A 14,310-nucleotide genomic window follows, 5' to 3' on the forward strand; every position below is an offset into this window, starting at 1 on the left:
GGATTTAGGAGAAGAAGATGAAATTTGAAGTGATATTGAATTCAAAATTTAAAGTTTGAAATCAAGATGGATTTGAGAAAACTAAATGGTAAAAAATAGAAATAGATTTAAGAAGTCCAGATGAGATCGAAAAATGGCATTGGATTTGAAATCTAGAATTGGGAATGGAATTGGATCTTAAAATGGATTTAGGATCTGAAATCTGAGATCTAAAATAGAGTTGGATTCTGGACCCCAAGATGGATTTTGGATTTGAAGTCTGAGATCCAAAGTGGAACTGGGTACTGGATCCTAAAATGGATTTGGATCTGAAGTCTAAGATCCAAAGTGGCATTGGATTCTGGATCCTAAAAAAGGAATTGGATCTGGAGTCTGAGATCCAAAGTAGAGTTGGGTTCTGGATCCTAAAATGGATTTGGATCTGAAGTCTAAGATCCAAAGTGGAATTGGGTTCTAACTTTGGATTTGGACTTTGAAGGTCCAAAGAAGATGGATCTGGGTTTTAAAAACCCAGATTAAATTTAAAACTTAGAAAAAGACTTGAATTTGGAATCAATCTCAAAACTTTGATTTTGAAGATAAGAAAATAAACTTGATTTTGAATTTGAAATCAGAAGATGAATCAGAGGTTTCAAAGTTAAATCGAACTTTGAAATTCGATTTGAATTAGAATTTGAATTTTTTAATATACAAATGAATTTCAAAGTCAAATTGGACTTCGAATTTAAAGTTAGAATCTGAAAATGATATTTGAATTTACAAGAGTTGAAAATTGATTTGAGAAGTGAAGAAGATATCTGAAGGAAATCACTTGGATTTCTGAAAAAGAATTTTGAAAATATGATGCAATTCTATCCTAAATGATGAATGAATTTAAATAATTTTGAAATTGGATTTTGAAAAGCTATTTCATTCTTTAAATGAATTAAAAATGAGATTGAAGATATAATACATCCCTGACTATGGTCATTGAATGTATTATATAATAACCACATTTAAATTCAAGTGAAGAATAAAATACATTTTTTGTGCTTTTATGGAGTTTAAAATGAAATTAACTCTCAATATACCTGACTATGGCCATTGGTATATATATTGAATTAATTTTAGATTAAACTCTGATAAAAGAGGAAGATATTTAAAGAAAACATGATGAATTTTGAAAGTGATCCAGTGTGGATCCAGTGTTTATTTTATAAAAGATGAAAATCCTAAGTTTTGTTTATATCATGACTATGGCCATTGATGTAAATCATCAACTTAGGATTAATCACCTTTTATAAAATGGTGCACGTGTCATTCGTGTTTCACCATTGTGAGATTTGAAATAAAAGAGGAGAATGATATAACAATGAATAATTCATGATATTTACATGCTCATTCATTCTATCTAAAAAGCTGGGAAGGTAAGTTCTCATTAAGACCTAACTTATTACAACATATAAAATTTGAATTTACAACTCCAAGTAATGATATTTTCCACGTATTCCCTGCAAACACTTGATTAATATAAGATGACGGGGATGTATAGAAAGCAATTTACAAGGATATCATTTTGAACCTAAGAGGCAACTGATGAAATATTCATGTACTAATGAAAATACAAAGCAAATAACAAATTTTTATACTGGAATTATGTATGGAATGAGTATTAGGATATATGTATGTAACACCCTAAATGTAATATCCTAAAATAAGGGTGAACCTAAAATGAGCTTATTTTGAATGACACCCCTAGTTTGGTTAGCACACATATACATACCCTCTAAATGCAAAAATATAAGGCTTAAATGATGCATCTGGGTTAACGGAGGAATCTATATCTAAGAAATGAGGTATATTAGTGGCCATTATGCAAAGGGGATGAATGAAATGTTGCTGATATACACAGCAGGGAGCACAGAGATTGCAGCTGGATATTTGCAACAGTGGATGCATGATGGAGGTGATGGGTAACAGTGAAGTGGAGGTAGTAGGTGGCAGGGAGATGATGACAGCAATATGATTGCTATGTATTGGGGAAGCTCTCAGTGCCCAAAGGCATTGGAGGTGCAAGAAGTATAATGCCAGCATCCCTCAAGCTCGTTAAAGCCATGGGACAAAATGATTGGCAGATCACACCTAAATAGGAGTATTTAGGTCAACCTCCAGATGAACAAAATTAGATTTCACATATGCAGGAGAAAATATAAGCTGATGGAATAAGAATAGGGGAGATTATTCTGACAAAAGGTTATCAGAATCGGAAGTTATTAAATCATATGCATGTACATAAGTATTTATATCCATTTATACATTGGTACAATACATCTAAATATCACCTAATGCAAGGTGCAATTTTATGTGGTTACATCTTCCTCTTGTGACAGTACACAGCTGTAATTTAGAATTAATAACAATGCATCGACTATTGCATTAACCATAATGGAAATTCATATAAAAACTGACCAGAAAACCACAAAGCAACTTAAGAGCAGAAACATTGATGAATATTACCTGATGAAATTCAACAAGAAGGTCACTTCTCACAAGGTACCTCTCAACAGATAATGCAGCTACACACCTTGAGCCAGCAGTTGTTATGGCTTGTTGTGGCATAAGAATCATCAAGATCGACATTTATTGAGCTATCCAAGTGACATTGTGCCCACCTCCCTTGAACCTGTAAGGCATCCATCATTTGCTCTGTTATTCTCAACCTCTGCGTCGGTTGATAGGACAGTTCCTGATCAGATCAACAGAATTATCACAAGACTCTAGGTATTCATGGTAAGCTGTACTAGGAACCGCTGGGGATGGTGTTTTTGCTGGAGGAGATGCATCGTCATGTGGGTCCAGCACAATATCCTCAACATTTTCTGCACCCGCACCTTTTGAAGGTAAGGACAGGGGAACGTGACCAATACTAAATGGGCTTAGACGCCATGTCAAAATTTGATGTAACAAAGAAATAAGGATATTACAGGAAAGATTTTCAACAAAGCAGAGATGGGTCATCTTTTGACAGCGAAGTTTTTTCAAAGGGGTTACTGTAGGATGGGATGAATGGTGACTTTCAAGTTCTTTTGTTATGAAGTCATCACAACTTCATATCTTTAATGAATTTAAAGCTTAGCACAGTGGTTTCATGGATTAACTGTTGCCATAAAAGATATCCTGAGAATTTTGCAAGACACACATACGTACCCATTCAGAATTAACTAATGAGTATATCATATGCTATTGACATATATATGATAAAGCAAAAGAGGGTTGTAGCTGTGACATATGCTTACCCGCGCCAGAAATCAAAGCAGGCACACAAAACTAGCAGAAAACAAGGTTAGACAGAGGCTTTCACTGGTGAACCAGGAGACTTTTCAGAGAGTCTTTTGCAACCTGCTTGTGCTTTCACATCTTACTTGAAGGCTCCTTTTTCTGTAGTCAAAATATCCCTTATAGTAGGAGGAAATTCCAGAGTTCCAACAGTTTAGCAGCAACGTCCCTGCCACTCAAGTGAACACTAAAGAAAACATTAGTGGCAGATGACTTTATGGAGAACGTTACCTGTGGACAGGACAAGATCTGCAGAACCTAGCTGTGATTATACCATAGTTTACCTCTCCAAGCACACACGCACCCGACACAGTTGAATATTTCATTTCAATTTTAGATCCTAGCTTGTTTTTAGGAAGATTTTCCTCTTTCAGGTTCATAATCAGCAAGAATGATGAGCAAAAACAACCACAGAAATAAGTTTTGATCATTATGAATCGCAAAGTGCCTTAGTTTTGATAACCATCATCCCCAAAATCTGCTCTAAGCAATAAAGATCATAACCTTCCACACGTATGTATATGAAAAGAAGCGCTATCTACTAGGAGCAGGCTTTGAACTTCTGATAACCACGAATCTCAAAATGCCTCAAATTTGAGAACCATCATCCAAAATCAGTTCTAAGGAACAAAAAATCATAGCCTTCCACACCCTAAAAAAAATAAAAAATGTAAACCAACAACAAAGTAAAAAAAAATGTAACTCAGGGGAGGGTCGAATTACTGTTGCAAATGGCAAATCGGTACTGCTATACGCAGTCCGACATTGCTTATATTGCTAAAAAGAAGAAAAACAATAAAAGAAAATCAAAAGAAAATTGCAAGAAGAAGAAGAGGGATCGATAGATGGGATTCAGTGGATGATTTTAATAGAATTAGATATAGGCCTGAAACTAGCGAGCTTGCAGAGCCGATATCAGTCCGTTGATATTGGTGATTGCAACATGAACCAGATTCAGATAAAGGAGCGAAATATATGAAAAAAATGTAACAAAAAGAATGAAAACGTGGATAAACAGAATTTCAAAAAAAAAATAATAATAATAAAGAGAATCGATCGAGTAGCAATCTTAAGCAATGGATCTGATTCTTAAGAAGAAGAAGGATAGGGGGGGGGGGTGTGGGAAGCGTCCTACCAGTTTAGCTGAAATGAGATGGCCTCCCACAGGTTAGCTTCTCGGGTGATTCTCGACTTTCTGGGGCTCCTATTTGGGGAATGAGTGAAACTTCCCGTATGCAATGGATATGCAGGAGTTCGGTTACTACAGAGATAATCGACTTCTTTCAAATTTCGTGAGTCTGCAGAGTTTCTGAGAGAGTCGAGGCTTCTTCTACCATTCTTGAGGGGAGGCACTAGAGGGAGGAGATCAGAGGGATAAAGGGAAGAAACGTGAACTGGAGGGGTGAAGATGGATGAGGGAAAAGAGGCCTTCCGTGCCCCTTTTAAAGATAGAGAAGATGATTCGGGAAGGGGTCTGGAGGTTTTGAAGCTGTTAGAGATGGGTGGAGGAGGAAGAGGGTGCGCGATGGAGGGAGATCGGGAGGGGAAGAGGTTGCGATGGAGGGTTTGAGGAGGGAAGCCGAGAGGAAGAGAGAGAGAGAGAGCTACCCTTTTTAGGGTTTTTCTCTGTTTTTCAAAATAACCCCTTCAACTTTAAAATTTTCCGAGACGAGACTCTTTTATTGGATTTTTTCAAAAAGGTATATTTTATCAAAAGGGCGATTTTTCAAAAGGTGGTTTTAAGATATATATTTTTTTGTATTTTCTTTTTGGTTTTCCTATATTATTATTTTTTTTTTGTTCCTTTCTTGAAATCTTCTACATTTTTTGTATTTTTAAGGATAAAAACTCTAGAATTAGGGAAAATGAGAGGTTAAACTATTTTTGGAAATTTTCGAGAAATATTTACAAAAGAGGGGTTTTCTGAGAATTCGGGCTTTTATTTTTGAAATTTTTCTCGAAAAAGGGGTTTTTGGATCTGATTCGGATCAAAACTGGGTCAGAGATAAGACTTTGAGTCCGAATCCTAGCGAATCCAAGGAATGAATGAAATTTTTGGTTAAAAATTGACCCGATTACTCAAAAGACAAAAGTCAGGGGCAAAGAAGGAATTTTTGGATTTTTTGTAAAATTTGGGGTGTTCACAAGCAGGTACTCTTTCTTTTCACTTTGTGATCTTTTGGTATGACATCCTGTATCATAAATGGTCAAGAGGCCTTCATCTCTGTGTTAGCTATTGCCAACTGAATATACAAATAATTCAATAAATAAAGAAAATCCAGTGAAGCTTATACCTAAAATAGAGAATTTGTGATCAAGTTAAAGAAAATGTTAGATAAATATAATGTTTCCAAGAGGATTTATATAATGCTCGAGGATTATGCACATAAAGGCCTGTATGTTCATTCGGTATGGATTATTTATGGATTTTCAAATGCCTATTTTTCATCGCTTTTTAGTAATATCCAATTGATCCTATGATGCTTATAATTTACCTTTATATTGATGGAGTTTGTTGCCCTAATTTATGTACTAAGTGAAAGTTTTGCCCAAACTAGTCTACATTGGCTTGGCCCAATGCAATATTATTGAACTGATACCAAGCTGTGGCGGATAGGTCAGCTCTAGACCTATCAACCTGATCCAGATTGGACCATATTGTTAATTTTGTTTCTAGTCATTCAGAAGCACGGACCTGGACTAAGATTGCTACCCAGTTGGTCCAAGATATAGTTGAATCTTGTTTTAGTTAGGATTGGAACTGGATCCATGCAGGTAAGACCGAAATGTGAGCAGTAGTTGTCTTGGAATATGGAAGAGAGGGTTAATCACTGTTCATCCAAAGTTATTTCTTCCTTCTTTCCATTGTTCATTAGGAATCTAAGAAATGTTATTGGTCATTCCCATGTCACTATCCACTTCTGCCTTGTTTTTGAAATTCGCTATGATGCCCATCAAACATAGCAAATGTGCTTCCATGTTTGAACAGAGTTGAAAAGTTGATTAAAAAAGTCGTATGAATGTGAAGGAGATGGAATCATGGAGTAACTTAGACAGGGAAAATGCTCTCAACAATGCACTTGCAGAACTTGAGGCCAGGAATCATGAAACATCTCTTTTAGTAAAGCAAGTTGAAGAACACAAAGAGCAACTTAAGCAATCTAATTTGATTTTGGAAATGAAGGTAATCTTTTTTATAGATCTTTCTTCAGGTAATTATAAAGCTAATTATATTTTTGGTCCCAGATAGGATTGTGTGGAGAAAAAAGTGTCCATCAAATTTTTTATATTATAATTTATGAAATGACAAATAATAAAGGCTAATTTTGTTTGAATCTATATCTGTGATCATGACAATCTTCCTGTCCTTGTAACTTCCATAAGGAACTATTATTTCATGCTTGGTGCAGGAAGAAAAGATTAACCTGATTAATAAAGAATTGGAATCCAAACTAAATCAAACATTGGAATTGGAAAAGAAGATAGTGTTAAAATAAATGTACTATTATATATATATATATATATCCAAATACATCATAATACCCGATAGGGATATTATGGTCATTTCACAAGTACCCGATAGGAGTAATTGTTTTTCTTCTCCTTTTACTTTCTTTATTCTTTTTCCTTTTTTTATTTTTTAAAAACTTTCTTTTTGAGCCACTTAGGGGCCCCACCATAGAGTCGTTGGGGGCTCCCAACGACTCTATTGGGAGCCCCCAAGTGCCTCCTTGATGTATAAATAGGGGTGCATCCCCTTGTAATTCCTCATGCTTTTGCAAGCTCCTCTTTTATAATAAAGAGTACATTTTATAGTTGTAGCCTTCTTTGAAGGCCTTTTGCATTGCTTCCTTGTGGAATCCTATTCTCTTATGCTTGTGTATTAGTCCGGTGTTGGAGATTGTGAATGCATTTGCATTCTTAAATTCTTCCGCATACTTCATTACATGATAGAGGGCCTAGAAAATGAACTGGAATTGGCAAGATTAAAGCCTGACATCCAGGCAAGCGAACACTAATGCTTAATTTTTTTGTTCTAATTCTTTTGCACAAAATAGTTTTTTGATGCTATAATGAGTAGCATGTCTCTCTACAATTCAGTTGTCCCGTGGAACTTGGCTTCTTCAGTAACTACCAAGAATGCTGATATGCATCCTTTTGGGATCTTGTTACATGTGTCCAATCGTTGGATTGTTACATTCGTCCAATTGAGAGAGAGAGAGAGAGAGAGAGTTCTACTATTATTATTATCACAACAACATTCAGATGGTCAAGTTCTATGCTGTTAACATGATTTACAGGTGAGGGAAGGAATAGAGCAGAAATCTAGAGACTTGGATCTAGGAACGCCATCACCAACAAAAAGAAAGAGCAAAAGGAAAGCAGAAGCAATGTCTACTCAGACAGTGGAAGCTTCTTCATTGATGGGGTTTAAGCTCATATTGGCAGTAGCATTGGTGTCACTTATCATGGGTGTTCTTCTTGGCAAGAGAAACTAGGTGAATGATTGGCTGGAGACTAATGATGGAAGACTCTCGTGTAGGAATTTGTTTTCCCATTGTTCCTACTTATAGATATGCAGATGGGTCTGAAAGTTTTTTGGTATGTGGTAAAATGAATTTTGTAGGATTAGTGTTGGAAACCTTCATTCAAAAGCTTGTACTTCTTGTTGATTGATAGTTGGTGAAGCAGTGAGGAAAGGCCATGGGCGAGAATTGTTTTTCCAAGGTTCCTGCTTTCAGATGTGCAGTCCGGTCTGAAATGTGCTTGTATTTTAGTGATCTATTGTAGTTGCATTAAAGTGTTGAAAACTTTTCATCAAAAACTTCTACGACTGCCACATAGAAGAATGTTGATATGAAAGACACTAAAAGCTTGCTTACTCTGTTAACAACATTCATTGAAAAGCTTATATTAACAGCTCTCTCTCTCTAAGAATTTCTTAATGTGTTTTCATTGAAAAGCTTCTATTAAAAGCTCTTTCCCTCTCTCCTCTCTTCCATTCCTACAGTCAAATGCCACACCTAAATCAACAAAATTGTAGATCTGAATGAATTAAGAATAAATACCCTTAATCCAATCAAAAGATTAAATGACTTTAGAACATAAGAACGGATTCATGTCATTTTGAAATTTCTTATGAAACAAACCTATTTTGCACCAAACTATCGTTGCATAAACTTTAAAAGTTTTTTATTACCATTGTATCAAAATGATCTTCATACATCTGCCATAAAAATTATCATCCTGTTCAACAGCAGCTTAAAATTAACCAGAATATCATAAATGCCTAAATTACAAATTTCCTGGGACACAAACATGCATATGCATGCATCCATTAAGCTATAAGAGTTTTAAAAGATATAACAGTACATCCATCTCCAGAATCCAAAGTTCATGTTGCAATGTCTGAAGAGATCATGTGGAAAATCGCACCCACTGTGCTTTGCTCCTGTTCAGTGAAGCATCTGCCACCAAAGCTTAATGACAGTTGCAAGTTGATATTTAGGTTCAAGAGCTAAATTTCTATCTGGATTGCTTGACAGAAGAGGCCAGCTCATCTGCAGTCACTGGCTTGTGCATCTGCAGTCATACAAAAGGAAGATGAATGAAATGTAAAAATGAAGAACAAAAATTTCAATAATTGCATTTACATGAGACAGATCAATTACATAGAGCACATAAAATGAACAGCCTAATTAAACTAGCAGCATCCCATGATTGTGTCATTCAGGCCTAACATGGGCCCACACACATATCCACATTGCAGGTCGCTGCATCTCTAAGGGAACCACCACAAATCTATGAAAACCAAAAATTCATGGAATCGAGGAAGCTTACAGCATCTGCAACAGAGAACCAATGAAATAATCTCATGAACTCATCATCCTGTGTAGGGAGGCTGTCATGATTCCAGTACGTGATGCTTCTAAACTTTGAATGTGCTTTCCAGTGATTTATGTTCCCACCTAAGTTATCCACTGAAATATTTTTTATTGTATTCTTCTTTTCCAAGACAAATCCTACAGATCAGATAAACAATGTGCAAGATGAAAATAACTCTTCATTTTACTTCCATAATGTAATATATAATCAATGTACATTAAAACGATGCATGACAGCTAATACAAGCTGAAAACTTTGCACTATATTATGCAGTCAACTGGATCATTAAAAAGTGTTGTGAAAAGTTTTCAACTTTAAGAGATGAGCAAAATAGCATCAACATTCTGCCAGTAAATAAATGCACAGCACAACCTTTAACATTAAACTGTACATTCAAAATCATAATAAACAAAAATGCATTTTGTACTTGAGGCTGAATCAATTTGAGTTTAGTGATGAAAAGTATCGAATCTATATTAGACAATCATGGACGGGCACAATGTAAACACCTGACAAGTGACAAATAGTGATAACAGGTCTATGGTAGGAGCACACAGTCTGTCATGAATATGATTAATGTTTTCAGGCCGAATGAGCTTAACCAAATTATCCTTGAATAAAATACCACACCGAGGCACACACAAATTTACTTTTGTCTAACCATCTCAGTTTCTAGATTGCAACTTGAAATGATATTTATTTCTGACTGAAGGATTCCTATTTGAAGGGATTTAAGTTGGAAACTACCTTTCGAAAACATGGAAATTGTGAAGGACCCTAAATTTTAGCCAAATAAGGTAACAAGATTCTTCAAAATATTCTAAAAAAACAACATAGAGAAATGAATAATACACCTCTCTCTCACGAAGCATCTTGTACATATGTGCTTTTACCTAGAAAACATATATTGAGATGATAAATGTCAAATATCAAGGAGATAAGAGTGGGGATCGATAATATCTGATAAACCAGTGTCTAAGTTTTGGACCTAATATGGTTCCACACAATCTTCACACTAATGTTGTCTTATTTGGATGACCAGAATGAATTATCAGTGTAGACACCAAAATTTTATGATGCCCAATTACTAACATCTTTTGAGACAAGCGTTTTGCAGGTTTTAAGTGGGAATCAGGCACCCCTCACACTCGAACCTCACACTCGAACGACAAGGGAGATTTGTCGTTCATCTAGAGGACAGCAGAATGGAATGTCGTTTGCTATGGGACAACACAAATGGAATGTCGTTTGCTATGGGATGGCACACACGTTTTGCTTTTCGTTGCATCAAATGTGTGGATAAGTCATTTGGCTTATCCCTATCTCCTCCCAACCGCCCTGAGCATTTCTCATGGCGGGAGGACTCCTCTTGGATGAGCCTTCATCCGATGAGACTCTCTTGGATAATTTTTATCATCATCTAGGGAATAACTCAGATCCACTAGGATTGAATCCAGATTCAAAGAAATTCTGTGACCTGTATCTCATTCTAAGTCCTATAAATAGGGACTGGCCCCTAGAACCCAGGCATCTGGAATTTCTCTGCCTAAGCTTGGATCCTAGAGAGAACGAGCCCTATTTCTTCATATCATCCTTTCTCGAATTAACCTACTTGCACCGAAGTACTGCCGAAACTGCAACCATTTACATCCCAACGCAAGAGTGTCACAAGGACCAAGGAAGAATGTAAAAGCTTAATGGGCCCTCGAGCCCGAAAAAGGTGATTTTCAGATCATTCGTTCTTTTATTTCGATTTTTATTATTTTAAAGAACATATACTAATACACTTTGATCTTTATTGCATATTCAAGTGTCTCGATGGTACAATTCGGGCTATGGAGATCGAAAAACTTGCCTAGATCCTACCTTCCCGTCAAATGAAGGACGATCGAGGCTCGCATGGCGTTCCCCACAATTTCAAAAGGATTTCATCAAATTCGGCTAAGTTTTGTTCCTTCCCCATTCAAAAAAAACTGTAAACAATCAGGAATGTAATTTAAAAGATAGTCTAAGCATTTTCCCGCTTCTTAGAAAAGAAAGAAATAGTGCTTAGCTTTTTTGTCCAACACAAAGGGACTCATACCCTCCTTTGGAAATAAGGATGACTAGTGTAAATAAAGATTTTCAAAGAACTAGCAATATATAGAGAGATAAAAATCATCTACACTGATCTGGCAAGGCTTCCCAAACCCACCATACCTGTTCATTCCTATCTTATCTCCATGACCTTGAGGTCAGTTTTGGAGAAGGGGACATTTCAAGCTAAGCCACAATTGTTGGTATTCACTTATTTCTCTTTATATGATAAAGGGAAAGGTAAGAAAGAAGTTGTCATATAAAAAATAAGACCAAAAACCAGCAACAAACTTTTAAGGTACACTATAACATGAGATATGATTCCCAACATTCATAGCAGTAGTTCTTGCCTCTCTGATATGCTGAATCATTATCCTAATGTAATGTCACCCACCTTTTATTCCAAAGAATTGTACCAACTCATGCATGAATGAACTTGCAAGGACTTAGCAAACCAGTAAAAATTGCCAAACATGGTAAACTTTATATAAGTTTTTGCCCCGATGCACATTTCAATAGTCCAACCAAACATCCCCTAAAATTGCACCATTTATATGTAGATTTGTGCACCGTCTTCAGTCTTCACTGATAGCAATGTTGGGAATGACATATGAAGCTGATATCCTCCGTGTCCCTCAAACCAGTATACTTACATCATGAAGCAATAAGCAATGTTTCCATATTTTTAGTGTATATAAGCATATGTGTTTCTTTCCAACCATAGCTAACTCATCCATCTCATAGTTTCCAGAAATGGGTACAAGTACTGGTACGGGTACGTAAAGTTTAAAAAGTTTCAGGTAAGTATTTACTAGAAATGCATATTACGATTTAAAAAAATATTGGTATGAGCAGAGTTACCAGAAGCTTCTTAGGTAGGTGGGAAGCTCGCTTCCCGAAAACTCGCTTCGGAAGCGCGATACTCGCTTCCGAAACTTCATGGGAAGCTCGATTCCCCCACGCTTCTTCTATGCTTCTCATACACATGGTTTATGCATACTATATACTTTTCTCACGTTTCTTTTCATCTTTTTCATGTATTTTCTCTCACGCTCACTCACTTTCCATGTACTTTCTTTAAATTGGTAACCATTATTGCTAGATTTTAACAAAAAATTTAACACTTTTACAGAAAAATCATGAAATATAAGAATGATCAATTTTATTTTAGTTTTTATTTGTTTCTTGTTTGATTCCATATTGCTTCCTTTTTTATTCATATTTTGCTTTTAAATTGAAACTTCGCTTTCCGCTTAGTATAAATTTTAAAATGCATCGCTTCTCGCTTCCGCTTCCCATATCTTTTCCTGCTTCTGCTTCCTAGTTCGGCAACCTTGGGTATGAGTCTCTAATAAACATTGATATGGTATGTAAAAGAATTGGTAAGTTTCTGAAAAAAATGATACAACATATATATTTCATAAAAGCACATAATTAAAATAGTAAATTACATATAGTTAACCAATCATTATTGTCTTATATTTTTTTTATTTGCCACAATATTTAAACGCTTTAACAAAGATAGTATCTTTGTATAATGGCATTGTTGTTTGTACACAAATAATGGAGTTTTGATGAACATGACCAATGACCAACACACACACACACACAAGTACAAAGGCAACCAAATCTTATAAAAAAAAAGCTATATGGCACAAAACTAGATGCACTGAATCAGCGACAAACACAATGCATGAGGGAACCAAATACAGTGACACACTAAAAGAGACCCAAATACATGAAAAACAGAAGGGTATTGGCAAAGGAAAAGCTGGGGAATACCACAGTACCCATCTGGGATAGGAATTGTTGCACCCTCCAATTTCCTCCCCCTGAATGAGGCCTCCTCCACCATTATCCCATCAATAACAACACCTACACCATCAAAAACAACAAAAAGAAACACGCCAACATCAGAAATGTATCAGCAGTGGAGAGAGAGAGAGAGAGAGTTCTCGGACCGGTCTGCTTGGGCTTGAAGTAGTGAGAGACGGAGCATGGGCTCGTGTGCCTGACGCAGCACGGTAGGTGGTGGAGCTGACCGGTGAGATCGACCGTTGGTTCGGAGAGATCGACGGTTCCCGTTATTCCATCTCTTGGGCGCCTGCTGCTGCCTTCTTCCATTGGCTCTTAGATTGGGGAGCACAACTCTGAATCAGACACTCACCAGCAGCCAGCACTTTCTGTCTATTTGGCCCCCTTCTATTTTTGGGGCGGGAAGGGAGAAAAAACGGGTCCGGAGCAGTCCTGTCACGGATCCATATGTGGACCCGGTGAACCCGAACAGGAACCTGGTGGGACCCAGGCGTGGGCTGACTCAGAATCACTCATCCCCGTCGTCATACCCCATCTATGATCTCATTAATGAAATTGTTTTGAGTAATTCTGACCCAATAGATGGATTCAGCAAGGTCAATTTGATAGGAATCAGCCCTTGAATTACATTTTTTTTTGACAAAAATATGATTTTTTTAAATCAATAAATTTTGGCACGTTTATAACCGTGTTGAGTTTTTAATTGCCAGAAAATCCTATACGCAAATCATATTCTGGTAATTTAAATGCTGATATTCGCTAACTGGATCGTGTAGATCACATCTATGAGGTCAGATTCTATCAAAACAACAACTTTGCATCAATGGGTCATAAAATGGAGTATGATAATAGGGATCACATAGGGGATGAGTGAAACCAAATTGGTCGTGGGTATCCATTTTCGGGTTTGAATCTAGAACACAACCAAGATTGGGTCAAACTCCTCTGCGGTTGATTTTCTTGTTTTTTGAGCCCATGTTAAGTAGGTATGGGTATAACCCTGCACATATGACATGAATTCGAGAACCCAGTTGGTAGATTGTTTGAAAAAAGGACACGTGGAGATGAATTTTTAAATTTTTAATCAATAAAAAATTATTTTAATATTCTACAATATTAAAATATTAAATTCCCTTGGGTTTTCGTCAGCCACCCCTTTGGGATGTATTTGATCCCTTTTCTTTTTTCTAATTATTTCAAAAAAAAATTCTAGTTGGG

The 14,310-nt window shown here is 36.3% G+C and overlaps 1 protein-coding gene across 1 annotated transcript; it reads right to left on the minus strand.

Moving 5' to 3' along the window:
• Positions 1-8,630: 8,630 nt before the first annotated feature.
• Positions 8,631-13,426, minus strand: LOC149822685 (uncharacterized). Its single transcript, XM_089981457.1, has 4 exons — positions 13,239-13,426; positions 13,060-13,152; positions 9,157-9,338; positions 8,631-8,898 (listed from the first exon to the last, which is right to left on the minus strand). Exons 1-4 carry the CDS (start codon positions 13,399-13,401, stop codon positions 8,842-8,844), a joined length of 495 nt encoding a protein of 164 aa, XP_089837583.1. The 5' UTR covers positions 13,402-13,426; the 3' UTR covers positions 8,631-8,841.
• Positions 13,427-14,310: the final 884 nt, after the last annotated feature.

Source organism: Nuphar pumila, chromosome 11, assembly GCF_984573655.1.
Source record: "Nuphar pumila chromosome 11, dmNupPumi1.hap1.1, whole genome shotgun sequence".
Lineage (NCBI taxonomy): Eukaryota > Viridiplantae > Streptophyta > Magnoliopsida > Nymphaeales > Nymphaeaceae > Nuphar > Nuphar pumila.

Excerpts from the sequence above, each read along its gene's own strand:
- LOC149822685 (XM_089981457.1), bottom strand. The coding sequence starts at position 13,401 with ATGGAAGAAGGCAGCAGCAGGCGCCCAAGAGATGGAATAACGGGAACC. Across the intron at positions 13,153-13,238 it reads CTTCAAGCCCAAGCAGACCG|GTGTTGTTATTGATGGGATA; the intron begins GTCCGAGAACTC and ends TTGATGGTGTAG. Across the intron at positions 8,899-9,156 it reads GGTTCTCTGTTGCAGATGCT|ATGCACAAGCCAGTGACTGC; the intron begins GTAAGCTTCCTC and ends GTATGACTGCAG.